The following is a 27,781-nucleotide window of genomic DNA, read 5'->3' on the forward strand; positions in this document are numbered from 1 at the left end:
TGATGTTCATGTGTGTAGTTGAAGTTGTTTGATGGGTGGAGTTTAGATCTGTGATGTTCATGTGTGTAGTTGAAGGTGTTTGATGGGTGGAGTTTAGATCTGTGATGTTCATGTGTGTAGTTGAAGGTGTTTGATGGGTGGAGTTTAGATCTGTGATGTTCATGTGTGTAGTTGAAGGTGTTTGATGGGTGGAGTTTAGATCTGTGATGTTCATGTGTGTAGTTGAAGTTGTTTGATGGGTGGAGTTTAGATCTGTGATATTCATGTGTGTAGTTGAAGGTGTTTGATGGGTGAAGTTTAGTTCTGTGATGTTCATGTGTGTAGTTGAAGGTGTTTGATGGGTGGAGTTTAGATCTGTGATGTTCATGTGTGTAGTTGAAGGTGTTTGATGGGTGGAGTTTAGTTCTGTGATGTTCATGTGTGTAGTTGAAGGTGTTTGATGGGTGGAGTTTAGTGTGTTTGATGTTCATGTGTAATTGAAGGTGTTTGATGGGTGGAGTTTAGTTCTGTGATGTTCATGTGTGTAGTTGAAGGTGTTTGATGGGTGGAGTTTAGTTCTGTGATGTTCATGTGTGTAATTGAATGTGTTTGATGGGTGGAGTTTAGATCTCTGATGTTCGTGTGTAGTTGAAGGTGTTTGATGGGTGGAGATAGTGTGTCTGATGTTCGTGTGTAATTGAAGGTGTTTGATGGGTGGAGTTTAGTTCTATGGTGTTCATGTGTAGTTGAAGGTGTTTGATGGGTGGAGTTTAGTTCTGTGATGTTCATGTGTGTAGTTGAAGGTGTTTGATGGGTGGAGTTTAGTGTGTTTGATGTTCATGTGTGTAATTGAATGTGTTTGATGGGTGGAGTTTAGATCTCTGATGTTCGTGTGTAGTTGAAGGTGTTTGATGGGTGGAGTTTAGTTCTGTGATGTTCATGTGTGTAGTTGAAGGTGTTTGATGGGTGGAGTTTAGATCTGTGATGTTCATGTGTGTAGTTGAAGGTGTTTGATGGGTGGAGTTTAGATCTGTGATGTTCATGTGTGTAGTTGAAGTTGTTTGATGGGTGGAGTTTAGATCTGTGATGTTCATGTGTGTAGTTGAAGGTGTTTGATGGGTGAAGTTTAGTTCTGTGATGTTCATGTGTGTAGTTGAAGGTGTTTGATGGGTGAAGTTTAGTTCTGTGATGTTCATGTGTGTAGTTGAAGGTGTTTGATGGGTGGAGTTTAGATCTGTGATGTTCATGTGTGTAGTTGAAGGTGTTTGATGGGTGGAGTTTAGTTCTGTGATGTTCATGTGTGTAGTTGAAGGTGTTTGATGGGTGAAGTTTAGTTCTGTGATGTTCATGTGTGTAGTTGAAGGTGTTTGATGGGTGGAGTTTAGATCTGTGATGTTCATGTGTGTAGTTGAAGGTGTTTGATGGGTGGAGTTTAGTTCTGTGATGTTCATGTGTGTAGTTGAAGGTGTTTGATGGGTGGAGTTTAGTGTGTTTGATGTTCATGTGTAATTGAAGGTGTTTGATGGGTGGAGTTTAGTTCTGTGATGTTCATGTGTGTAGTTGAAGGTGTTTGATGGGTGGAGTTTAGTTCTGTGATGTTCATGTGTGTAATTGAATGTGTTTGATGGGTGGAGTTTAGATCTCTGATGTTCGTGTGTAGTTGAAGGTGTTTGATGGGTGGAGTTTACTTCTGTGATGTTCATGTGTGTAGTTGAAGGTGTTTGATGGTTGGAGTTTAGTTCTATGGTGTTCATGTGTAGTTGAAGGTGTTTGATGGGTGGAGTTTAGTTATATGGTGTTCATGTGTAGTTGAAGGTGTTTGATGGGTGGAGTTTAGTTCTGTGATGTTCATGTGTGTAGTTGAAGGTGATTGATGGGTGGAGTTTAGTTCTCTGATGTTCATGTGTGTAGTTGAAGGTGTTTGATGGGTGGAGATAGTGTGTCTGATGTTCATGTGTGTAGTTGAAGGTGTTTGATGGGTGGAGTTTAGTTCTGTTATGTTCATGTGTGTAGCTGAAGGTGTTTGATGGGTGGAGTTTAGTGTCTGACTGAAGCAGCGGCGGCTCGCGGATTCATCGATCAAACTGGACTTTCTCAGAGGAGTTTGTTCATTTCCACAGTGTTTGTTTTCTCACGGAGTTCAGAGATTAGAGGACTAGTTTATAGATAAGTAAGTTTGAATGATGATGATGATGTGAATGCCATTATCAGCGGAAGATCGAGCTCCGGGAGGATGAATGTATTTCTCCGACTCGGATTCTCATTTCTGCTGCTCTTCTGCGCGCACGTTTCTGCTCAAGGTGAAATATAGAAATATATGTCTTATATCTACGTTACGTCGCTCTTATTTTACTGATTTACTGACGCGCATAATCAGCTGTCAGTCAAACTTCATGTGTTAGAGTGCGCGTGAGACATGATGCATGACAGACTTCGGACAGATGATTGCTTATTCGTATGTAATGTGTGTGTGTGTGTGTGTTCAGGTCCGGAATGTGCTGCTGGATGTCATGGACAGCACGGGTTCTGTGAGTCTGGAGAATGCAGGTGAGTGTTGAGAAACACACAGAGATGCTGTGAGAGACTTGAATTGAATTGTCCAGACACTCACACACAGTCAAACCAAACATTATTCAGACACCAGATATCATTTCTGATATTTGTTTCACTAGTGTGTGCAGGACACTATAGTTCATTTATGTGAGTGAGGAGAGCAAAATAAAGTTAACTGTGACATATTATAGGCTACCCAATAACTCTTCATACAGTGACTACCAGTAAAACTGATAAAAATTTGGGGCCAAAAATGATTCGGACACTTTGAGCTGATCATGTTTTGCTGAAGTGTGTTTTCTTTAATTGCTAATGCTCTTTTTACACACAGATTGAACAAAATGAAGCATTGCTTGGTGATTGGTTGAGCTAAACTGGTATTATCTAATTGTGTAGTTAAATTTAACAGCTGACAGATATTCAACATAATTCATGTGTGAGACAGTCTAACAGAAGGACGGACAAAACCAGTCAAATATCAACTGAGTTCTGCTCATATTTTATTACCATATTCTAAACTATAGTGAATAAACTGATGATGTGAGAAATGTTGAAGGTGTCTGAATACATTTTGGTTTGACTGTAAAAATAGTTATATAAAAATGTTATGGATGCTCTTAAAACCAGTTAAAGGTCAGTGATGGACTCGCAGTGTAAAGGCAGGTGTTGGTGTGTGTAAAGGCAGGTGTTGGTGTGTGTATTGGTGTGTGTAAAGGCAGGTGTTGTGTGTGTAAAGGCAGGTGTTGGTGTGTGTAAAGGCAGGTGTTGTGTGTGTAAAGGCAGGTGTTGTGTGTGTAAAGGCAGGTGTTAGTGTGTAAAGGCAGGTGTTGTGTGTGTAAAGGCAGGTGTTGGTGTGTGTAAAGGCAGGTGTTGGTGTGTGTTAAGGCAGGTGTTAGTGTGTAAAGACAGGTGTTGGTGTTGTGTGTGTAAAGGCAGGTGTTGGTGTGTGTGTGTAAAGGCAGTTGTTGTGTGTGTAAAGGCAGGTGTTGTGTGTGTAAAGGCAGGTGTTGTGTGTAAAGGCAGGTGTTGGTGTGTGTGTGTAAAGGCAGGTGTTGGTGTGTGTAAAAGCAGGTGTTGTGTGTAAAGGCAGGTGTTGGTGTGTGTGTGTAAAGGCAGGTGTTGTGTGTGTAAAGGCAGGTGTTAGTGTGTAAAGGCAGGTGTTGTGTGTAAAGGCAGGTGTTGGTGTGTGTGTGTAAAGGCAGGTGTTGTGTGTGTAAAAGCAGGTGTTGTGTGTAAAGGCAGGTGTTGGTGTGTGTGTGTAAAGGCAGGTGTTGTGTGTGTAAAGGCAGGTGTTAGTGTGTAAAGGCAGGTGTTGTATGTAAAGGCAGGTGTTGGTGTTGTGTGTGTAAAGGCAGGTGTTGGTGTGTGTGTGTGTGTAAAGGCAGTTGTTGTGTGTGTAAAGGCAGTTGTTGGTGGTGGTGTGTGTAAAGGCAGGTGTTGTGTGTGTAAAGGCAGGTGTTGTGTGTAAAGGCAGGTGTTGTGTGTGTAAAGGCAGGTGTTGTGTGTAAAGGCAGGTGTTGTGTGTGTAAAGGCAGGTGTTGTGTGTAAAGGCAGGTGTTGTGTGTGTAAAGGCAGTTGTTGGTGGTGGTGTGTGTAAAGGCAGGTGTTGTGTGTGTAAAAGCAGGTGTTTGTGTGTAAAGGCAGGTGTTGGTGTGTGTGTGTAAAGGCAGGTGTTGTGTGTGTAAAGGCAGGTGTTGGTGTGTGTAAAGGCAGGTGTTGTGTGTAAAGGCATGTGTTGGTGTGTAAAGGCAGTTGTTGGTGGTGGTGTGTGTAAAGGCAGGTGTTGTGTGTGTAAAGGCAGGTGTTGGTGTTGTGTGTGTAAAGGCAGGTGTTGGTGTGTGTGTGTAAAGGCAGGTGTTGTGTGTGTAAAGGCAGGTGTTGGTGTGTGTAAAGGCAGGTGTTGTGTGTAAAGGCATGTGTTGGTGTGTAAAGGCAGTTGTTGGTGGTGGTGTGTGTAAAGGCAGGTGTTGTGTGTGTAAAGGCAGGTGTTGGTGTTGTGTGTGTAAAGGCAGGTGTTGTGTGTGTAAAGGCAGGTGTTGGTGTGTGTAAAGGCAGGTGTGTGTGTGTAAAGGCAGTTGTTGTGTGTGTAAAGGCAGTTGTTGGTGGTGGTGTGTGCAAAGGCAGGTGTTGTGTGTGTAAAGGCAGGTGTTGGTGTTGTGTGTGTAAAGGCAGTTGTTGGTGGTGGTGTGTGTAAAGGCAGGTGTTGTGTGTGTAAAGGCCGGTGTTGGTGTTGTGTGTGTAAAGGCAGGTGTTGGTGTGTGTGTGTAAAGGCAGGTGTTGGTGTGTGTGTAAAGGCAGTTGTTGGTGGTGTGTGTGTAAAGGCAGTTGTTGGTGTTGTGTGTGTAAAGGCAGGTGTTGGTGTTGTGTGTGTAAAGGCAGGTGTTGGTGTGTGTGTAAAGGCAGGTGTTGGTGTGTGTGTATGTGTATGTGTGTGTAAAGGCAGGTGTTGGTGTGTGTGTAAAGGCAGGTGTTGGTGTTGTGTGTGTAAAGGCAGGTGTTGATGTTGTGTGTGTAAAGGCAGGTGGTGTGTGTGTAAAGGCAGGTGTTGGTGTGTGTAAAGGCAGGTGTTGTGTGTAAAGGCAGGTGTTGGTGTGTGTGTGTGTGTGTGTGTGTGTGTGTGTAAAGGCAGTTGTTGTGTGTGTAAAGGCAGTTGTTGGTGGTGGTGTGTGTAAAGGCAGGTGTTGTGTGTGTAAAGGCAGGTGTTGGTGTTGTGTGTGTAAAGGCAGGTGTTGGTGTTGTGTGTGTAAAGGCAGGTGTTGGTGTATGTGTGTGTAAAGGCAGGTGTTGGTGTTGTGTGTGTAAAGGCAGGTGTTGTGTGTGTAAAGGCAGGTGTTGGTGTATGTGTGTGTAAAGGCAGGTGTTGGTGTTGTGTGTGTAAAGGCAGGTGTTGTGTGTGTAAAGGCAGGTGTTGGTGTGTGTAAAGGCAGGTGTTGTGTGTAAAGGCAGGTGTTGGTGTGTGTGTGTAAAGGCAGGTGTTGTGTGTGTAAAGGCAGGTGTTGGTGTTGTGTGTGTAAAGGCAGTTGTTGGTAGTGGTGTGTGTAAAGGCAGGTGTTGGTGTGTGTGTAAAGGCAGGTGTTGGTGTTGTGTGTGTAAAGGCAGGTGTTGGTGTTGTGTGTGTAAAGGCAGGTGGTGTGTGTGTAAAGGCAGATGGTGTGTGTGTCAAGACAGGTGTTGTGTGTGTAAAGGCAGATGGTGTGTGTGTCAAGACAGGTGTTGTGTGTGTGTGTGTGTGTGTGTGTGTCAAGACAGGTGTTGTGTGTGTAAAGGCAGATGGTGTGTGTGTCAAGACAGGTGTTGTGTGTGTGTGTGTGTGTGTGTGTGTGTGTGTAAAGGCAGTTGTTGGTGGTGGTGTGTGTAAAGGCAGGTGTTGTGTGTGTAAAGGCAGGTGTTGGTGTTGTGTGTGTAAAGGCAGGTGTTGGTGTGTGTGTGTGTAAAGGCAGGTGTTTTGTGTAAAGGCAGGTGTTGGTGTGTGTGTGTAAAGGCAGTTGTTGTGTGTGTAAAGGCAGTTGTTGGTGGTGGTGTGTGTAAAGGCAGGTGTTGTGTGTGTAAAGGCAGGTGTTGGTGTTGTGTGTGTAAAGGCAGTTGTTGGTAGTGGTGTGTGTAAAGGCAGGTGTTGGTGTTGTGTGTGTAAAGGCAGGTGTTGGTGTTGTGTGTGTAAAGGCAGGTGTTGGTGTGTGTGTGTAAAGGCAGGTGTTGGTGTGTGTAAAGGCAGGTGTTGGTGTGTGTGTAAAGGCAGGTGTTGGTGTGTGTGTGTAAAGGCAGGTGTTGGTGTGTGTGTAAAGGCAGTTGTTGGTGTTGTGTGTGTAAAGGCAGTTGTTAGTGTTGTGTGTGTAAAGGCAGGTGTTGGTGTGTGTGTGTAAAGGCAGGTGTTGGTGTGTGTGTATGTGTATGTGTGTGTAAAGGCAGGTGTTGGTGTGTGTGTAAAGGCAGGTGTTGGTGTTGTGTGTGTAAAGGCAGATGTTGGTGTTGTGTGTGTAAAGGCAGGCGGTGTGTGTGTAAAGGCAGATGGTGTGTGTGTCAAGACAGGTGTTGTGTGTGTGTGTGTGTGTGTGTGTGTGTGTGTGTGTGTCAAGACAGGTGTTGTGTGTGTGTGTGTGTGTGTGTGTGTGTCAAGACAGGTGTTGTGTGTGTAAAGGCAGATGGTGTGTGTGTCAAGACAGGTGTTGTGTGTGTGTGTGTGTGTGTGTGTGTGTGTGTGTGTGTGTGTGTGTGTAAAGGCAGTTGTTGGTGGTGGTGTGTGTAAAGGCAGGTGTTGGTGTTGTGTGTGTAAAGGCAGGTGTGGGTGTGTGTGTGTGTAAAGGCAGGTGTTGGTGTGTGTGTATGTGTATGTGTGTGTAAAGGCAGGTGTTGTGTGTGTAAAGGCAGGTGTTGGTGTGTGTGTAAAGGCAGGTGCTGGTGTTGTGTGTGTAAAGGCAGATGTTGGTGTTGTGTGTGTAAAGGCAGGTGGTGTGTGTGTAAAGGCAGATGGTGTGTGTGTCAAGACAGGTGTTGTGTGTGTGTGTGTGTGTGTGTGTGTGTGTCAAGACAGGTGTTGTGTGTGTGTGTGTGTGTGTGTGTGTCAAGACAGGTGTTGTGTGTGTAAAGGCAGATGGTGTGTGTGTCAAGACAGGTGTTGTGTGTGTGTGTGTGTGTGTGTGTGTGTAAAGGCAGTTGTTGGTGTTGTGTGTGTAAAGGCAGGTGTTGGTGTTGTGTGTGTAAAGGCAGGTGTGGGTGTGTGTGTGTGTAAAGGCAGGTGTTGGTGTGTGTGTATGTGTATGTGTATGTGTGTGTAAAGGCAGGTGTTGTGTGTGTAAAGGCAGGTGTTGGTGTGTGTGTAAAGGCAGGTGGTGTGTGTGTAAAGGCAGATGGTGTGTGTGTCAAGACAGGTGTTGTGTGTGTGTGTGTGTGTGTGTAAAGACAGGTGTTGTGTGTGTAAAGACATGTGTTGGTGTGTGTTAAGGCAGGTGTTGGTGTGTGTAAAGGCAGGTGTTGGTGTGTGTAAAGGCAGGTGTTGGTGTGTGTAAAGGCAGGTGTTGGTGTGTGTAAAGACATGTGTTGGTGTGTGTGTGTGTGTGTGTAAAGGCAGGTGTTGTGTGTGTAAAGGCAGGTGTTGGTGTGTGTGTAAAGGCAGGTGGTGTGTGTGTAAAGGCAGGTGTTGGTGTGTGTAAAGACAGGTGTTGTGTGTGTGTGTGTGTGTGTGTGTGTAAAGACAGGTGTTGTGTGTGTAAAGACATGTGTTGGTGTGTGTAAAGGCAGGTGTTGTGTGTGTAAAGGCAGGTGTTGGTGTGTGTAAAGGCAGGTGTTGGTGTGTGTAAAGGCAGGTGTTGGTGTGTGTAAAGACATGTGTTGGTGTGTGTGTGTAAAGGCAGGTGTTGGTGTGTGTAAAGGCAGGTGTTGGTGTGTGTAAAGACATGTGTTGGTGTGTGTGTAAAGGCAGGTGTTGGTGTGTGTAAAGACGTGTGTTGGTGTGTGTGTAAAGGAAGGTGTTGGTGTGTGTAAAGACATGTGTTGGTGTGTGTGTAAAGGCAGGTGTTGGTGTGTGTGTGTAAAGGCAGGTGTTGTGTGTGTAAAGGCAGGTGTTGGTGTGTGTAAAGACATGTGTTGGTGTGTGTGTAAAGACATGTGTTGGTGTGTGTGTGTAAAGGCAGGTGTTGTGTGTGTAAAGGCAGGTGTTGGTGTGTGTGTAAAGGCAGGTGGTGTGTGTGTAAAGGCAGATGGTGTGTGTGTCAAGACAGGTGTTGTGTGTGTGTGTGTGTGTGTGTGTGTGTGTGTGTGTAAAGACAGGTGTTGTGTGTGTAAAGACATGTGTTGGTGTGTGTTAAGGCAGGTGTTGGTGTGTGTAAAGGCAGGTGTTGGTGTGTGTAAAGGCAGGTGTTGGTGTGTGTGTGTAAAGGCAGGTGTTGGTGTGTGTGTGTAAAGACATGTGTTGGTGTGTGTTAAGGCAGGTGTTGGTGTGTGTAAAGGCAGGTGTTGGTGTGTGTAAAGGCAGGTGTTGGTGTGTGTGTGTTAAGGCAGGTGTTGGTGTGTGTAAAGGCAGGTGTTGGTGTGTGTGTGTAAAGGCAGGTGTTGGTGTGTGTAAAGGCAGGTGTTGGTGTGTGTAAAGACATGTGTTGGTGTGTGTGTGTGTGTGTGTAAAGGCAGGTGTTGTGTGTGTAAAGGCAGGTGTTGGTGTGTGTGTAAAGGCAGGTGGTGTGTGTGTAAAGGCAGGTGTTGGTGTGTGTAAAGACAGGTGTTGTGTGTGTGTGTGTGTGTGTGTAAAGACAGGTGTTGTGTGTGTAAAGACGTGTTGGTGTGTGTAAAGGCAGGTGTTGTGTGTGTAAAGGCAGGTGTTGGTGTGTGTAAAGGCAGGTGTTGGTGTGTGTAAAGGCAGGTGTTGGTGTGTGTAAAGACATGTGTTGGTGTGTGTGTGTAAAGGCAGGTGTTGGTGTGTGTAAAGACATGTGTTGGTGTGTGTGTAAAGGCAGGTGTTGGTGTGTGTAAAGACGTGTTGGTGTGTGTGTAAAGGAAGGTGTTGGTGTGTGTAAAGACATGTGTTGGTGTGTGTGTAAAGGCAGGTGTTGGTGTGTGTAAAGACATGTGTTGGTGTGTAAAGGCAGGTGTTGTGTGTGTCAAGACAGGTGTTGTGTGTGTGTGTGTGTGTGTGTGTGTGTGTGTAAAGACAGGTGTTGTGTGTGTAAAGGCAGGTGTTGGTGTGTGTGTAAAGGCAGGTGTTGGTGTGTGTGTAAAGGCAGGTGTTGTGTGTGATTTACAGGTGCAGGTCCGGCTGGCGCGGGCCGGCGTGTGATCAGTGTGTTCCTTTGGTCGGTTGTGTGCATGGGACCTGTGAGGAACCAGGCCAGTGCATCTGTGAGCGCGGCTGGACGGGAGCGCGCTGCGATCGAGGTCCGAAACACCAGAGTCTTCCTCAGGGCTTCACAACACACATCAAGCAGCTTTACAGAAAATGCATGAGTCCACATTGCAGTGATTAGAGTGATCTGTTATCAGAGGGAACTGTCTAAGTTATGTATTTCAGAAATGTACATATACAAAATCAAAATTAGGTAAAGGTATTAATTTAAACAATGTAATAATTTAATGCAGAAACAATGAGCTCATTGAAGTAATGAATACTTGTTTGTTAACAAATGATATTTAGAGAAATGTAGCATTGGTGCATGTTGATTCAGAGTTAGTGTCATCTGAAGTCAATATATCATAAAAATTAAGTATGTTTATGCTTAAAATAAGAAAAATATTTGCCAGTAAGCCTAATTCAAAAGGAAAACTCCCGTTTATTTTTCTAAACCCACTGACAGATATTTTTTCTTGTTTTAAGCATAAAATCAATTACTTTTTCGACACTTTTCATAAAACAAGACTTAATATCTTCAGTCATTTTGCTCCTCCAGTAAATGTATCTTGATTTAAGAATGTTTAGATATTTGTGCAGTGTACTGGACATTATAAACTCAGCTGTCAAATTATATGTTCTACAAACGTTTGGCTGACATTCTCATCAAGTTATTAAAACGTTATTCATGAATGTTCTCTGAATGTTCAAAAGTCCAAAAGTATGTTTTTAAAAAGTTTTGCTTGGAACATTCCATTATATCATTATTTTAAACATTATGTGAACGTTACTTTTGAACGTTCTCTAAATGTTATGAAACTAGTATTTAAAAAAGTTAAATGTTTCAGTACATTCCATAAATCATGTTTAAATAACTCAGCAAAAGACGTCTAATAGACGTAAATAAAATTTAATAGACGTCTAAACCATCACACTGCTCATCACTTTGATAACAAGGAAATGAAATGAGTGGAGAAATGAAACCAGACACCTTGTAATCACTGTTTACTTCGCCTACATGATGGAATATCACACATCTCGCAAGTTATTTTGGCCAAAACGACATGTAACAAACTCAAGGTTATTTTGTCTAGAAGTGTGTTACTCAAAGCTGGACTAAACCGGGTCTATAGTTAACCGAGACGGAGAAATGACGGATATTGCTTGCTGGGAACATTTGTGTTAATATTTTGAGAACATTATTAAAGACCAAATAATTTTGAATATGTAATTTTCTCATAACTATAAGAGAACCTCGCCAGAACGTCAGCTAAAGGTTCTGGGAGCGTTTCCGGTTTACTGAGAGAATCAACAGAGCTGAACAGAGTTCTCTTAAATAGACTGATAATCCAGCATGCCACAATATTCTCCAGCACAGCATGAGTGTGTGTGTGTGCCGTATGAGTGTGTGTGTGTGACGGTAACAGTGGATGTGTTGCTCTTCCTCTCAGACGTTCGCCCGTGTTCATCGCAGCCCTGCTGGGGAAACTCCACCTGTGTGGAGACGGACGGAGGACATGCGTGTGTTTGCTCTGCTGGAGACGGGTAACACTGACGACTCTTTCCTCTGTTACACGTGTGTGGAGAGAAGAGCATGTTCACTAGTCCACAGAAATATTCACACACAAAGCTGCTCCTGAGACCTGAGATTATCCAGCGCTGGCATTAATTAGTGTTCGCATCGATCGATCTTATCTGACCTTTACACAGAACTCAAGAGCAATCCATCAAGTGTGCGACCTTAGACTAACAAAAACAGTCGTCACAACAAGTCTTCACTGCATTAGATGCATCATATAAAGTTATGTTTATTTCTACAGTACAGATTTATCCAGTGTGATGATGCGTGTCCTGTGGTCCGCAGCTCCCGCTGTCAGAACGGAGGGTCCTGCTCCGCCAGCCGTTGCCTGTGTCCCGCTGGGTTCACCGGATCGTTCTGTGAGATCCAGCTGGACGTCTGCGAGCCCAATCCGTGCCTGAACGGAGGCCGGTGTGTTAGCGGGATCCGCTGCTCCTGCCTGCCGAGATTCACCGGCCCGTCCTGTGAACTTCATGTCAGGAAGCTGAAGCAGAAGCCCAGAGTTAAAGCCCAGCGCTTCTCGGCTCCGGCGCTCCACAAGCTCCTCCGGCCGGTGCCGGTGTCCGCTCCGCTGGTGACCCGCAGCCAGATCCTCTGCTTCGCTGTCCTGGGTCTGCTCACCTGTCTGGTGGTGCTGGTGACCACAGGCCTGGTCTTCTTCCCTCGCTGTGAGGTGTGGGTCGCCAACCGCAGGTACAGACGGCTGGTTCAGGAGAGCCAGAGGAACCTCCTCCAGCACGCGCCGGTCAACATCATCCTGCGGGAGAAGATCCGGCTCAGCGCCTACGGGCCGCACTACACCTCCATATGAGCCGGATCTCGGGATCGCAGGGTTCCTATCAGACGTACTTAATGTGGGAATACATGCGTATATACAAACATGATCATGTGAGGCGAACATTCACAAGCTATCTGTCTTTTATAAACACAAATTAGTTTCCATTAAGTTATATATTATTATACATTTTTTCTACCCTCTTAATTAATGTACTGCTAAATGTATTCTTTGTTTATTTATTTAATTTTTATCTAAATCTAAAACACTCATTTTATTTATGCATTTTAATCTAATTTATTTTCTTGGTTTAATCTTACTATAAATGATTTATTTATTTTTATTGGATGTTTTTCTATTTTTATTTCTTTGTTTTATTTATTTATTTATAATATATTTTTAAACACTCATTTTATTCATTTATGTATTTTAATTTAATTTATTTTCTTGTTTTAATCGTATTATTTAAATAAATAGTTAATTAATTAATTACATTATATATTTCTATTTTTATCTATTTATTTTTTTATTACTATTATTTTAAACACTAATTTTAGTCATTTATGTATTTTACAATACAATACAATACAATATTTATTTATAAAGCACATTTAAAAACAACCAAGGCTGACCAAAGTGCTGTACAGAACAGAATAATAATAATAATAATAAAACAACCAATCCTAACCCATTTTAATCTAATTTATTTACTTTTTTATTTATTTGATTAATTTTTAAAGCACATTTTTTCCCTATTTTTTATCTATTTCTTTGTTATTTATCTACAGCTAGTGCTCTCTCTGTCTCTCTCATCCCGAAGGCCAGTGAAATCAATGTTGTTCTCCAGTTCTCTGTAGTGAGTGCGTTCAGTGATTCTGAGATGAACTGTGATTACGCTCATGTTCTTCACAGATTCTTTTACTTTTCATGCACATATTTTGATGTGAACAGAGGATTACTGTAGCTCTAAATAAACCAGTATTTATTGATGTAGACTTCTAATACTCATTCTCGAGTGATGATTTATGCATGCTGTCTTGCCAATATGGTTTTGCATTTTAGTTTAAAAAAAATGAAAAGAATGACCTTCACAATAGCTTTTTTTTTATTGTGGGAAATCTCGTTGTTGATTGTGTTGTCAGAAATGATCATTTGTTATCCTCCTGAAATATGGATGTTCAGCGACAGCCGGTCTCTGCCGCCACCTAGCGGTGACACGCTGAATTAAGCTAATGACCGCAGCACGTGCTTCACATTCACTTTCCATGGGCTTTTCTCCTACACTCTTCTCTTCTGAAGGTCAAACACTCGGTCATGGTCAAATAAAGACGTTTGTTGCGGGTACATCATTATAGTGATGTCTTTCAAGCTTCAGCGTCAGTGATAATGGCGGTAGTTCTGCGTGTGTCCAGCAGGCGGCGACATACAAACACGAGCTCTCCTGTACTGAGCTAATTAATGAAAATCAACAGTTGATTTGATGGATCTTTGCTTTCGATCTGGGGTGCGTTTCCCGAAAGCATCGTTAGCCAACTATGGTCGCAAGTTCCCTCGTTACCAATAGAGTTCAGTGGACATTGCGATGAACTTGCGACCATAGTTGGCCAACGGTGCTTTCGGGAAACGCACCCCTGATTGACACATTAACGATCGCTGGTTTTGCGGGAGAGAAGCTTATTGCTTTCACTCCAACAATCATATTGCTTTTACTGTGTTTACTGTATATTTACAGCAGTATCCACACTGTCAGCCAGAGATGCATCGCATATGTCTGATCTGATGGTCTCTGGAAGCACATTTATGACACATAGGGGGAAAACATGCCTTGGTAAGTCATAGTCAAGTCGAGTAATTACTTGATAAAAAGTTTTTAAAAAATCGAAATTGCGAGTTTTCTGTCATAATTTGTGCGTCCTCTGTCTCATTTTCCAGCACTAACATCTGAACATTCTTAAATCAAGATACTTTTACTGGAGGAGCAAAATTACTGAAGAAATTAAGTCTTATTTTCAGGAAAAAACAAAACATCAAAACTAAGTGCTTTTAATGACACAAAAAATGTCTGCCACTGGGAAAAACAAACTTAATTCAAAGGAAAAACAAGATATTTGTTCTTGTTTTAGCATAAGCATTATTTCTGAAAATAAGACTTAATATCTTCAGTAATTGTGCTTCTCCAGTAAATGTCTCTTGATTTAAGAATGTTTAGATGTTTGTGCTGGAGAACGAGACAGAAACACTGAGGAAGAACATCTTCATCTACATCAAACATTTGAAATATATATTTTGGTCAAGCTCAGGTACAAATATGTAACCATTTATTAAACAAAATTAATGAAATGGAAGATCAAACATGTCCACCCTGTCAGAGACAGATACAAACGCCTAAAACTAAGGCATTTTTTAAAGTTGTACATTATTGACACTCTAGTAGATTTTCATTGTCACTGAATCTTTAGTATATTTTTTATTTTTTATGCTCATTTTATGAAATTATTATGGAAAACTGCTTAACAGGGCAGACAGAATAATAACAGGGTGGACAAATTAATAACAAGTGGACAAGTGGTAAAAAGAATGTATGTATGATTTCAGTTACAACCCTAGAGTTACTTTATTTGACTGGATTTAGATGGGAAATATGTAAAACATTGCCAGTGAACTTTAAATAGGTCGACACTTCTTCAACTTTAAACATAAATGACTTTGACTATCACTATGTTCACTGTCAGTGTCCTCTCTGTTATGATATTATGTCATTTAATTTTTTTCCAACTTTAATTTAAAGGGAAAGTAGTCAGAAATAACAGGGTGGATGATGGCTAAAAACCTAGATTATAATTGTTAAAATAAATGTTAATTATCATTATTAAATTCAATTATTACATTAAATAATTGGAAAAAAATACATTAGAGTGAATCATCACTGATATACAATGTAAAAAAAAATGAAAAAAGCATATATAGTAAGTGTTGTATTTATCATGCAGTTGTGAAGCACAGGCCTGGGATCAGTGGGAGATGCTGATATATGACGGTTCAAAATGCTGTTAAAATCTCTTTTTTTTTATCAACTTCAATACGCTTAGAGTTTAAATGGTGTTTTAATGGTGTTTTAACTATTTATGACTAAGACAGGTTTAAAACTGATATTATTCAACATTTTAAGGCAGTAAGATCATGATCTGAGGACACAGGCACCGAATCCCAGAGTAATGCTGCCGTGAGGCTTTATGGAGACGAGATCAGAGGACCGGCTGAACATGGAAACTCATTTAACCCTTTGTAAATATATATATATATATTTGTATATTTTATCTGAGACCTCGTTGAGTTTGCTGGAACACAGACCAGCGCATGATTCTGAATGTGTCTTTAGTTCCTCTGGAAATCCCTCCATGTTCTCACATAAACACACACTGGATCATCATCTGAAATATGGAGGACGGATCAGTAAAGGTTAGGCTTCATCTGCACCGTTCCGGTTCTGGATGCTGATTGGTCAATACAGTGCGTTACATTCCACAATACAGGAACAGCTTTATTCAGAACAGCGTTACTTTATATCAGGACTAGATCTTCTAGGAGCAGAATGGCACAATTTCAGGAAGATTTCTAATATATTTTTATTTAACTCTTTGCCCGCCTTCCATTTTGATGATTTTTTACAAATCTGTCATGGTCCCTGTTGGAGTCATGTGATGTGAATGTCATGTGACCGAGGGCAGAAGGGGAGTGTGATTAATGATGTGGGGTTAAACACCTGTAGTGTGTGTGTGTGTGTGTGTGTGTCAGTGTGTCACAGAAGTCATTCCTGAACTCAGCTCCTCAGTGGCTTTGGGTTGTTTATTGTGTCTCTACAATTCCCAGTACAGTAGCCAAGGTTTGTTCGTGAACATAGCGTTGCATATGCATGCATGAGTTGACTTTGGGTTAAAGGAAGAGACTGGATGTACAGGAATTGCTCTGGATTGTCTTGATGAGAAGGATTATTGCACGACTGGATTTGGACAAAACAACAGGACCGACGTCTTTGGACATGTTTGCTGCCGTGGAACCGGTAGGACACTGGGTTCTTATGTCTTTGCTTGTGTTTGTGGGTGATGTGAAATGGTTTGGCAGTATTTGCTGTTGGTGTGTTTGATGAACGCTGTTCGTTGGTTGATGAAGTGTTGTTGGTGTGTTTGATGAATCGTTGTCTAAACTGCTGGGCTTTTGTGAATCCATGTAAATGGCGAAACATTTGCGATGATGTGTGTTGCTTTGGCTTGTGTTTGCTTGTTTCGGAAAGTGTTTCGAGTGTTTCGTATTAAGACAGTGAAACTGGTGCGGATGTTGAACTTGAACAGCATTAATGTCTTAAAACTGTCTTAAAAGAAAAGTTCAAATTACCGCAAAGACTTTGACTAAAGAAGTGTGAATGTGATTAAAAGTTCTGTACCAGCCTTTAAAGAACTCGTGCTGAAAAAGGAGAATGTTTCAGGTGTACGATCTGAACTTGAAAGTTTGACCCAAACTTCAGTAGATAATGGAACTGAGAGGTCGAGTGACGATGACCCGCTGAAAACAGCCCAATGTCCTTCGATATGATTCAGAAACTCAGAATGTGCCGAAGAAAGAAAACCTGCTTAATAATTATGCACACCTAAAATAGTAGTTATTAGGATTGATGTGGTTTGGAATTGGTAAAATATGCTTAAAAAAAAAAAAAGATCAGAAAATCGAACTGCTTAATAATTATGCATGCACTGTACTTACCTGGACTCCATTCACTTGCCTTACTCCATGCACTGTACTTACCTGGACTCCATTCACTTACCTTACTCCATGCACTGTACAAGAGATTTGACAAGATACTTAGCCTGCCGATGGTCATCAGCTGTGTATATGTCACAAACACATGTTAATATACATAAATATATACATTTATAACATTAACATACTTATGTTAACCACACGAACGTTGCAAGATATTATAAAGTGTATTGGTCAGTTCATCCCGCAAAGGGACAGACTATGTTCATGTTCGCGCTCTTCTTGTTTTCGTCGCTCTTCGTTTCGCTTCTTCAAGCTTTAGTTTTCTTCAAGTTTGTTTTGTCCATCTAAGTTTGTCCTCTCTCCGAGTTTTGTTTTATGTCTTGCCTTGTTTTAGTCTCGTGCTCATTCATTTCTACCTACGAGTGAAACGGACTTAAACTGAGTTTCTGGCAACTCCGCTTACGACCGTTCGGGCGACACGCGCTCCGGAGAACGCTTCCCACTGACGGACACACCAGAGACGGACACTCACACACACGCATTCTCGTCAGCAACAAAGTCCCGTGCAAGTATCATTTCTATATTACCCAGATACAAATATACAGGCTATGTATTCCCTTTTTGAGTGATTTAAAATGTGTAGGTAATAATGGCTCATAACATATGATTAATTGTTGATTATTAATTATACATTCCCCTCATCTGAGCTGGTTTCGCTACAGTGTGATAGTCTTACCTTCGATAATACAGAGTCTGCGTGGCTACAGGACCTTCCCAAAGCAGCGCTGCTCGAGCATCCAGTCGTCTCCACTGGTCCCTGTGACTAACTAGCCCCACGCAGAGTGGTTTGGACTGCTCGACTGGCTGGGTCACATCTATCTATAAATTACAGAAACGTCTGTCTGTCTGTGTGTGTGTGTGTGTGTTAACCGCATATCTCTCGAACCGTTAGTCCGATGGATTTCAAACTCGACAGGTGTCTCGCCACGGGCACGAGTAAGTGCAGTGCCAAGTTTGACGTTGTTTGGATGAGAAATGCAAAATATATCGTTAAAAATAACAGTAAAAGAAGCACTTAGAAGGTTGTGGTTTACACTCTGTCAGCTACACTGTTTACTTTTGAATATTATAGTTTGGTTCCAAAACGTGATAAATCCATGATAAATCCATTTTGATTCATTTGAGTAAAAATGTGTTTTCTTTACCAAGAAAGTGGCAAGATGAAAACCACTATTTTCTGTTTCAAACTTTCACATAGCATCTTTAGGTTATAATAACATTTAAAAAATTCAAATCCAGATAAACGGATTATTTCCCCAAAAATGCAATAAATTCATGACACTTTTTTTTTCAAAATGCAATTAATCCATTGAATCAATATAAAAGTAATTTTTTATCATATTGAAACTGTTGAAATCAGCCGTCGCTAAGAAATATCTCCTGAACTTTTTCGATCAGCTCACAAAAACTGATTTTGCACGGGCATCAGCCTATTCACAAACTGTTTGCTCAAGCATAGCGTTTTCTCAGAGTTCACTTTGTGCTTTCTACCATGCACATATAAAAATGTCACTGAACTTGTAATTGTAACAATGAGCACTCAAACACACCAAACCAACAATTACTAAAAACACACTCAAAAACTGATTTTGCACGGGCATTTTGCACTAGTCTGCTTTAAAGAGACGAAATCACCCTCACTGTGTAAGAGTACACGACCCACTTTCTCACTGTGTAAATATTGACAGGCCTCAGTACTTTATAATTTTTCATTGCTGCTCCATCAACTCCTGATGACAGGAGGAAGTAGTTAAATAGGTTCAATATTATCTGTCTGCAGTCTGCAGTCTCGGAGGCCGCATTTTCAGGACCCCAGTCCCAGGAACGCATTTCTAGGACCCTAGTTTTGGAAGACCGAAAAAAGTGCCACCAAGGCAGTATTTCCACCCAGTTTTAACTACATTAGAGGGTTTTTTTAAGTTTTATTACACCCAAATACTACTTTCTTTATTGCAATTAAACCTGGTTCCTAGGAATGTTGAGAAATGATTGGGTCTAAGTAGCATAATATAATAACTCAAGTAAAATATCAAGTCAAGTCAAGTTTATTTATATAGCGCTTTTCACAATACAGATTGTATCAAAGCAGCTTCACAGTATTAAATTAAAATAATACAACAATGTTTGTTTCTAGTGGAAAACGTCCACGTTTGGTAATGCTGATCAATAGTATTGTTGATTGATTAATTAAATTAAATATCCCAAATATCCCCAACTGAGCAAGCCAAAGGCAACAGTGGCAAGGAACCGAAAAAACTCCATCAAGCGGCCTAATGATGACCTGAAACTCCATCAGGTGACCTAATGGTGACCTAAAACTCCATCAGGTGACCTAATGGAGAAAAAAAAAACCTTGGGAGAACCCAGGCTCAGTCGGGGCCAGTTCTCCTCTGGCATTTATGAACTAGAGGCCGGATTGTAGTTTGAACTGTAAGATTAACAATATTATATGAATGCCTGGCTGAAGAGATGCGTCTTTAATCTAGTTTTAAACTGGGCGAGCGAGTCTGAGCAACGAACAGTATCAGGAAGACTATTCCAGAGTTTTGGAGCTAAATGTGAAAATGCTCTCCCTCCTTTGGTGGATCTGGATATCCTAGGTATGACCAAAAGCCTCGAATTTATTGATCTTAAAGAGCGCGATGGATTATAGGGCGATAGAAGATCCGTTAAATAGACTGGAGCTAAGCCGTTTAGGGCTTTATAAGTCAGTAGCAATACCTTGTAATTAATACAGGACTTTATAGGTAGCCAATGTAGTGATGATAAAATCGGTGTTATATGATCATATTTTCTTGATCTAGTAAGAACTCTAGCGGCTGCATTTTGGACTAACTGTATCTTGTTTATTGAGGTCGCAGGACAACCGGCTAATAAAGCATTACAGTAATCTAGTCTCGAGGTCACGAATGCATGAATTAACCTTTCTGCATCAGAAACTGATAGCATGTTACGTAGCTTAGCAATGTTTCTAAGGTGGAAACTTTTCAGTCACTAGATTCACCACATTTTCAAGTACAGAGGGAGGACAAGGATGACTCTGGGGGTAGATTTAAGATTGTGTATATTTTACAAAATAATATATAACAACTGAACTTGAACACACACAAAAACAAATTTGTTCATGACGTGAATCACATAGACAGAACTTCATGGACAACATCATCACTGACTCCTAAGAGAGAGAAAGAGAGGTGAATTAAATAAGGAACATTTATTTGAACATGTTCTACTCTCTAATTTTAAATTTCATATTTAAAAGATCTTAGTTACCACAGAGTGCACACACATATACGATACATAAATAAGGATATCAATCAAATGTTTGTTTTGTTTGTTTTTTTTACTGTAAAATTTCAGTATTCGTTACCAATACCAGTGAAAATCCACAGTTCTCGATATCAATTTCGCAGTTTGTACCGCTTTCTCCTTTCCACAAACTCTTGCTCTCCCGTGGAGTCTGTCGTTGCTATGCAACCATGAACAGGCGCGCCTGGAAAAATGAGCGCGCCGCGTCGCTTCTATATAGCTTGTTTGCATATGACGTCACTGCGTTGCCATGGCGCGAAATGCAGATGGAGGGCAGGAAGTGTTGTGCTACATTTAGGAAGCACTATACATTAGGGTGGCCCTTAAATGTACAAAAAATATTTTTTTCCGTTTTTCTGCAGCCTGACCCGCTAGATTTGTTCCATTTATGCTAAAAACACCCCAGAAAAAAAATGTGGCAAAAATATTAATATTTAGAGGTAGCTCAAGCACATCAAAGTTCGCTGTTTGTGTAGGCAATTCTACAAGTCAGCAAAATTCTTCATTCTAAAACGTTTAGCATTGAGCATTGTATTCAATACTATACACAGTTTGCAGTATTCATCAAATCACATAGCCTATTACTTGATCACAGTTCAATGTGAGTACTATATTAATTATTTAACCAAATATATCTTACACAACATACATTTGACTATTGTAAGATAACTGATGATACGCATCTTTTCACATTTAGTCCAGGCAAAGTAACTAATTTTGGAGCCAAAAATAGAACTAATTGTAAAATAATTTTTGCAGCTTAGATCATTTCTATGAGGTGTCCAGAACAACATACTAAAAGTCCTAAGAAATCCTAGTTGAGGAAATATGTTAAATTCTCATCCATCTGAGATGTGTGCCAATAAGGCCAGACAACGGTACACCCCAAGGGGGCTATTTTTTTCCTTTACTCCTATCAAAATGAAACTTTACACAATGAAAGTACCCATGAAGAGTCAAATTTTTTTGTATTACAAGTTTCTTTGAAAATGAATTTGAATATGCAAATGAGCTATACACTATTCGAATATGCCCAAAATACACCCGCATAGGCTTAATTTTTTCCTTTACTTCTACCACAATAAAACTTTACACAGTGAAAGTATACATGAAAAGTAACATTTTTGTTTTACAAGTTTCTTTGAAAAATCTATTTTAAATATGCAAATGAGCTCAACACTAGGCCTAATTGACTTATGGCCAAGAAACCATAAAGTCACAAGTAGAAAAAACAGGGGCCAAAAACACATTCATGTCCAATCAGTAAGTTAACCTATGAATAAACACAATACATTTGAAGTCACTTGCCACAAAAATACTTATATTGACCTTAAGAATTGATTGCACAATCTTGCCTCCAGTTGCTTTCTAAATTCTTTTTCTTTTTTTCTTTTTTTTTTGCGAACAAGCCTTACCTAATGACATTCTCCCACAGATAACATCAGAAGAAAGTCAGAATAGCCATCTTAGTCATTAGTAATGTGGTGAGATTAAATTTTGGGCTGGTAGATTTACAAATAAAGTTATAAAGTTCCGTATTAATTACAAGGTATTGCTACTGACTTATAAAGCCCTAAACGGCTTAGCTCCAGTCTATTTAACGGATCTTCTATCGCCCTATAATCCATCGCGCACTTTAAGATCAATAAATTCGAGGCTTTTGGTCATACCTAGGATATCCAGATCCACCAAAGGAGGGAGAGCATTTTCACATTTAGCTCCAAAACTCTGGAATAGTCTTCCTGATACTGTTCGTTGCTCAGACTCACTCTCCCAGTTTAAAACTAGATTAAAGACGCATCTCTTCAGCCAGGCATTCATATAATATTGTTAATCTTACAGTTCAAACTACAATCCGGCCTCTAGTTCATAAATGCCAGAGGAGAACTGGCCCCCGACTGAGCCTGGGTTCTCCCAAGGTTTTTTTTTTCTCCATTGGGTCACTTGATGAAGTTTTTTCGGTTCCTTGCCACTGTTGCCTTTGGCTTGCTCAGTTGGGGATATTTTGGGGATATTTAATTTTATTCTATCAATCAATAAATTCCACTAGAAACAAACCTTGTTGTGTTATTTTATTTTAATTTAATACTGTGAAGCTGCTTTGATACAATCTGTATTGTGAAAAGCGCTATACAAATATACTTGATTTGATTTGATTTGACAAATGATTGGTATTGTTGGTAAGATTACGAGATTACAGGCAGAAGTCATTCTTACCAACTAAACGATTCACTCTCACAGGAGACAGATGAAAAACCAGATAGACACACTTTCCAGACATTACAGCTCTTTAAAATAATTTTGCCAGATACCAAAACTGCTTCTCTTTTTGTAGTTAGCAAGTATTTCAGACCAGGCGGGCCACACACCAGACTTAGCTAGCAACAGCAATATCTAGGTTAGTTAAAGAAAAAAAACTAAACTAAAATCAAAAAATCAAAAAGAAACCTCCCCATGTTGTTGTTACCTGTTGTTACCGAAGAACTGAAGACTATACCAGTGGGGTTATAGTCTACCCCTGGCAGGTACTACCAAGCCAGGCAGTTTTCAGGTTAGAGGCCAGTCTAAAAGCAGCATTGCCATCACCCATTGGCAGAAGGATGATTGGAAGAAGATCGGGTCGGTGTATTTGTCATACATATGAATGGTGTTTCTGCCTATATGCAAATTAGGACATATTCAATAAGTGTGGCACTCATGTGCATATTCAAATTAATTTCAAAAGAAACTTGTAATACAAAAAAAGTTACTTTTCATGTATACTTTTACTATGTAAAGTTTCATTGTGTAAAGTTTCATTTTGATAGGAGTAAAGGAAAAAAATAGCCCCATTGGGGTGTATTGTTGCCTGGCCTTATTGGCACACATCTCGGATTGATGAGAATTTAACATATTTCCTCAACTAGGATTTCTTAGGACTTAGTATGTTGTTCTGGACACCTCATAGAAATGATCTAAGCTGCAAAAAATTGTTTTACAGTTAGTCTGTCGTAAAACGCTACTTTGCCTGGACTAAGTTTGCACAGTTCAAAGTCAATAGTTCAGAGTTTCTTAACACCACGCATTTCTGTGAACGTGGCTTCGTTAGCCCGTCGTTAACACAATTTATGCTTCTGCAAGAAATGCATAGAATATATTTTGTGCAAAATAGGTGTAAATTCAGAATTGCCATTAAATAAGCAAGTATGTAATTTAAATAGTTTAGATAAAATTAGGCAAGTGGTAATTATCACAAATTGAGCATAATAACTGATTATACAAAATTTCAACGTCATCGAGCCACCTCTAAATATTGTTCAAATGAGCTCATATTTTGCCTGAATTATTTTTTCATGTATTGGAACAACTTGAGGGGGTCAGACAATTATAAATCAAAACTTGAAAAATAAGGGCCACCTTACTATACATACAACCGGCACATCCGGGAACTTAACTGTAAATTTCGTAACCACGATACCCTTTGCCTTTCCTGATATTTACTTGTATGAAAGATACAGATTTTCCGCGGAAGGAATTTCTTATCTTTGCGAACTTCTTGAGCCGCACATAACACGTCGAATTCATGCACTTACTGTTCCGCAAATGGTATTGCGTTGCGTTTTTTTTTTTTTTTTTTTTTTTTTTTTTTTTTTGCAAGTGGTACATTCTTGCACGGTGGGTGACGCACAGAAGCTATAGGGGAAAACACGGTTTGTCAAACCATTCGCAAGGTGGTCCTCGCTCTGCAGGAGTACATGAAAAGTTTCATTAGTGTTCCCTGGACATTTATCGATCATGTCCATAAAAGAGGGCTTTTATCAAATTGCCAGTAAGATATATTGATAGGGTGACATCACATGAACACTTTTTTTTTTTAAGCAAATTTCACAAGTGTACTATACAATATAATACATGTTAAGAATTATTTTGAATCTTTTTTTTTATTATTCTTCTGTTAATCTTATGATAGGATTCCCAAGTCATTGCAACATGTATGCAGTCTATTGCTCCAATCTCCACTGCTCTAGGGGAACATGAGGCAGATTATGTTAATAGGAAGTCCTATCACAGCCTTAATGTTCAGGTAGAGATGATGTGAATATGTGAGATGATTATTTTCTGTGAGATGAATCTTTAAATTAATAGTAACATTAACAGATATAATGATTTACTAAACATTTCATCTGCAGACGACTTGTGGTCATGAACATATATGATCAAGTTTGGATGCCAAATGGCCTGGCTCCAGTGCTTGTCTTACAAATTTCCCATGATTCTGTGTTGTGTCAGCGCTTTGAGGAAAGCAAGTTAAATTTGGTACAATACAAAACACTGTTAATTTGAACTGAGCTAGAAAAACCTACCCAATAACCCCCTATCATGACCCTCAGACAGGGCCACAGCACCGCTTCAGTGTGGCCCTCAGTAAAACCAGAGTGAAGATAGAGATGACCTTTGGCCTCCTAAAGGCACATTTCAACTGTGTTCGGCGCTTCAGAGTCACCAGAGCGGGCATCACAGATAGTGGCTGCATGGGCCATTCTGCACAATATAGCCACCAGTAGAAAGAAGCGAGAAACACCACAAAACCAGCTTCTCCCCGATGAAACTGAGCCGATCACACTTGACCACCCAGCTGGAGATGTAGATGCAATCACCATACAATATTACACTTAATAAAAGCACATTGAAACTGCAGATATGTTTTATTGGTTTTGTGAGATGGGAGGGAGAAAGAGAGCAAGAGAAAGTTGCATTAATAAATATTCATACTAAAGTGTTACTTGGTTAAATAAGTTATACTAATATATATATATATATATATATATATATATATATATACTATATACAACTATATACATACTGAGATCAGTTTTATCCAGCTGTTTGATTTTGTTTGGAGCCTCCTCAGCTCACAGTCAGCTCCTTTAGTGTGCAGTCTAGTTCAAGTCTCCTTTAGTGTGCAGTCTAGTTCGAGACTCCTTTTGTACAGGGCCCTGACTGAGTCTGTTTCCACCTGAAACATAATTCCACCACAAACATGATCATTACAAGTTTTCTGGAGGCTCATCAAAATCACAAAAAGTTCCTTGACTTCCTACAAACACAGGACTGACTGTAATTTATGTCAAGGATTTTAAATCCTTACACATTTCTTCTGAAGCCCATTGAGGTAGAGGCCTCAGTTTCTGGGGCAGGTTGTGAAAAATCCTACAATAAAAGAGATGTGTAAGGGCCAGTCCCTTTTTTATGCCACACATTCAAATGTTTGCCATAATAAAAAGCCCAGTGCATTCACATCAGCAACTGTCACAGCAACACACAGACAGAGTGTCTTCATCATTTCCTCCACCCTAATAAATAAAAATAGGCCACTGTAAAGCATAACTGTTGTAAAGCAGGTTATGTTTGGTGTTCTGTCTGCTGCATACTGACCTCTGTGTGCGAGACTGTGTATGTGTGCTGGCTTCAACAGGGACACTGTATTTCCCTGCAGAACATACAGTCAGCCATATTTAAAACTTAAAAAAAAGTAGTAATGTATTGCACACATACCCAGTGTTACTTGCTTAGAGGAGCCAGCACCAGGGTCAGACTGTACAGCACCTGTAATCCCATCCATAATCGGCCGTCCCTTATTGCCTACTCAGAGACAACTCCTCCGCCAGTGTATTCTGGTTTTCTGAATTTAACTCTTTATTTCTGTTTGCTGCAAACAAGTGTTTGTAATAAAATGTTCACAAAAGTAATAAAAGGTTGTGGTAAATACTCACCACTTTGAATTATATTTTTATATTTTGTCTTTATCTGCTGCCAAGAACATTTGGAGTTGGGGTTGCATCTAAAAATCAATGAATATTAATTTTTCTTAGTACCGGTACATGCACATTTTTATATATTATAAAAATAGGCTATAGGCTATATTACACGTATAGGCTACACATACATACATAATTTTACATAAATATAGAACGTATTTGAACTTACACATTAACAATCAGCAATCTTTCTCCAACAGTCTTCTCTTGCTTTGGCCGCAGAAACCGTATTGTTTCGAGCTTGAAATACATATTTAAATTCATCGTAATTATGAATGATTATCTCTTGCTCCTCCGCGGAAAAATCGCGACCCGCGATTGGTTGTTCAGTGTCGACGTCACTCTTTTATGTGCACGCGCGCGTGGAGTAATCATAGCTTGAGGATCAAAGCCTGAGTTGACAGAGAAAGTTGATGAGCTGCATCATGGTACCAATAAAGCCTGATTGCATCGGTTTGGTTTTGTCAACTCAAAACTAATCCTGTAACCCCGAGTTTGTTCAGCTACCTTCATGGTACAGGCCCCAGGTAGCCAGTGAATGTTTTTACTTCGGTTTTAAGAAGTAAACATCTTTAAATGTATAATATTATGTCTTTATATTTAGAGTAGCTACTGAGTGCACTTTTCTGTCCAGCCATACAACTAGCCTGATTTAGCTTTCGATAGCATCATCCGTAATTCATGATATTTCCATAACAGCAAGATATTGATGATGATGGCAGGCAGAGATGGGCATAAATACATGGAAATGTATTTAAAATAAAATAAAAATACAAAATACTGTGTGGAAAATTTTAATTAAATACAAATGCATAATAGGGGTAGCCTACTGTGTGAAAAAAAATGTTTAAATACAAATTACATGTTTGTAAGGGTTAGTACACGTCCTCAGTCTATCGGACTGTGTATGGCGCTCGCCGGTTTGTTTTCCCCTAAAAGTGGGCGTGAACCTTTTCAGAGACGTTCTATGACGCTACGCCGGTTGTATGTATAACAAACTCAAAATGCCTATGTTTTGCGTCGTTTATGGTTGCTCAAATCGATCAAACTTTTCAATTTTGCTTATAGTTTCTATAATTAGCAAAGAGCATTTGTGTTAAATAGGAATACATTGTAATAATGTTAATCAAGCTGACTAAATCACATGACTGTGCAGCAGTTCACATGCACTCACAATAAAAATACAATATAATTTAAAACAAAGACAAGCTCATTATACAAAGGAAATAATATTACATATCTAGACAAATTGGGTTGCTTATAGTTAAAAGAATGAACGATTTAGGCTAGATGTATTGATTGCATTAGTGCGTGATCTTGAAGAGTGCGCGCCTCGAGCGCACGGCTGACACGACAGGAAAGTTCGTGTTTCTGAGTTTTATATTCGGACATATACCGTGACAACATCTCATCTGACAGAGGACTGTGCGGCGCTGCTGACTGCGTCATTTATAAAAAAAATGAATTGCTGTGAGATTGTTTGCTGTTGCGCGCAAATCCTGGAGAAATCTAGGATAGGCTGAAATCACTCACGTGGAGCGTCTCTGTGTGAGACAGATTTCAACAATCACCAGTCAAAGACAGCAGCAAAGCCATAGCACAATGAAATAAGGCAACTTATGATTTCGGAGGTTTACAATAGGCTATTGTCCGGTTTCATATTTCATATAAACAAAATTTCAAAATGCATTCGGGACTTTGAAGCCCCGGCAAAATCGGCTGGCCGCCTACTCTGCTTGCAAGCCCACGTCTGCGGTCGGGAGGAGCCGAATCGGAAAATGCCCGTGTGTGCAGGGATCACTTCGTCAAAGGTGAGTTAATACAACTTATGTGGCTAGTATGTTTGTGTAACGTACCAGTTTCCGAACTTTGTAAAGTCAAAGTAATTGTTTCTTCTTTTCTTTGGTAAATTACCCCTGTAACTGAAGACAAACGTAACGTTACAGGCAAATCTTTCAATTCAGTTGAAAAATCGCTCCTCTTCATAACGTAAAGATCACGTCCAATATATGTTTCGATTCTTTTGTTATATCTTTCTTTTATAATAGCGTCTAAAGTAGTACAGTATGGACTTTCCTCCATCTCGTCCATTCTGCTCTTCACTTTTTTTTTTTTTTTTTGCCTTTTTTTTCTTTTTTTTTATTGCACTTCAAACAAAC

At 40.1% G+C, this 27,781-nt stretch overlaps 1 protein-coding gene and 1 long non-coding RNA gene across 2 annotated transcripts in view; one reads left to right on the plus strand and one right to left on the minus strand.

Annotated features, from left to right (window-relative positions):
• The window catches only part of LOC311071685, a 307,177-nt gene that overhangs the window by 193,284 nt on the left and 86,112 nt on the right, over positions 1–27,781 (minus strand). The window lies entirely within an intron of this gene.
• On the plus strand, positions 2,070–11,868 carry dlk1 (delta like non-canonical Notch ligand 1). Its single transcript, XM_084096160.1, has 5 exons — positions 2,070–2,279; positions 2,466–2,526; positions 9,263–9,393; positions 10,795–10,888; positions 11,208–11,868. Exons 1-5 carry the CDS (start codon positions 2,213–2,215, stop codon positions 11,731–11,733), a joined length of 879 nt encoding a protein of 292 aa, XP_083952286.1. The 5' UTR covers positions 2,070–2,212; the 3' UTR covers positions 11,734–11,868.

This window comes from Abramis brama (assembly GCF_963993115.1).
Source record: "Abramis brama genome assembly, chromosome: 21".
NCBI classification, from domain to species: Eukaryota; Metazoa; Chordata; class Actinopteri; order Cypriniformes; family Leuciscidae; genus Abramis; species Abramis brama.

Coding starts and splice junctions, on each gene's coding strand:
- dlk1 (XM_084096160.1), top strand. CDS start 2,213: ATGAATGTATTTCTCCGACTCGGATTCTCATTTCTGCTGCTCTTCTGC. Junction 2,280..2,465: donor CGCGCACGTTTCTGCTCAAG/GTGAAATATAGA, acceptor GTGTGTGTTCAG/GTCCGGAATGTGCTGCTGGA. Junction 10,889..11,207: donor GTTTGCTCTGCTGGAGACGG/GTAACACTGACG, acceptor TGTGGTCCGCAG/CTCCCGCTGTCAGAACGGAG.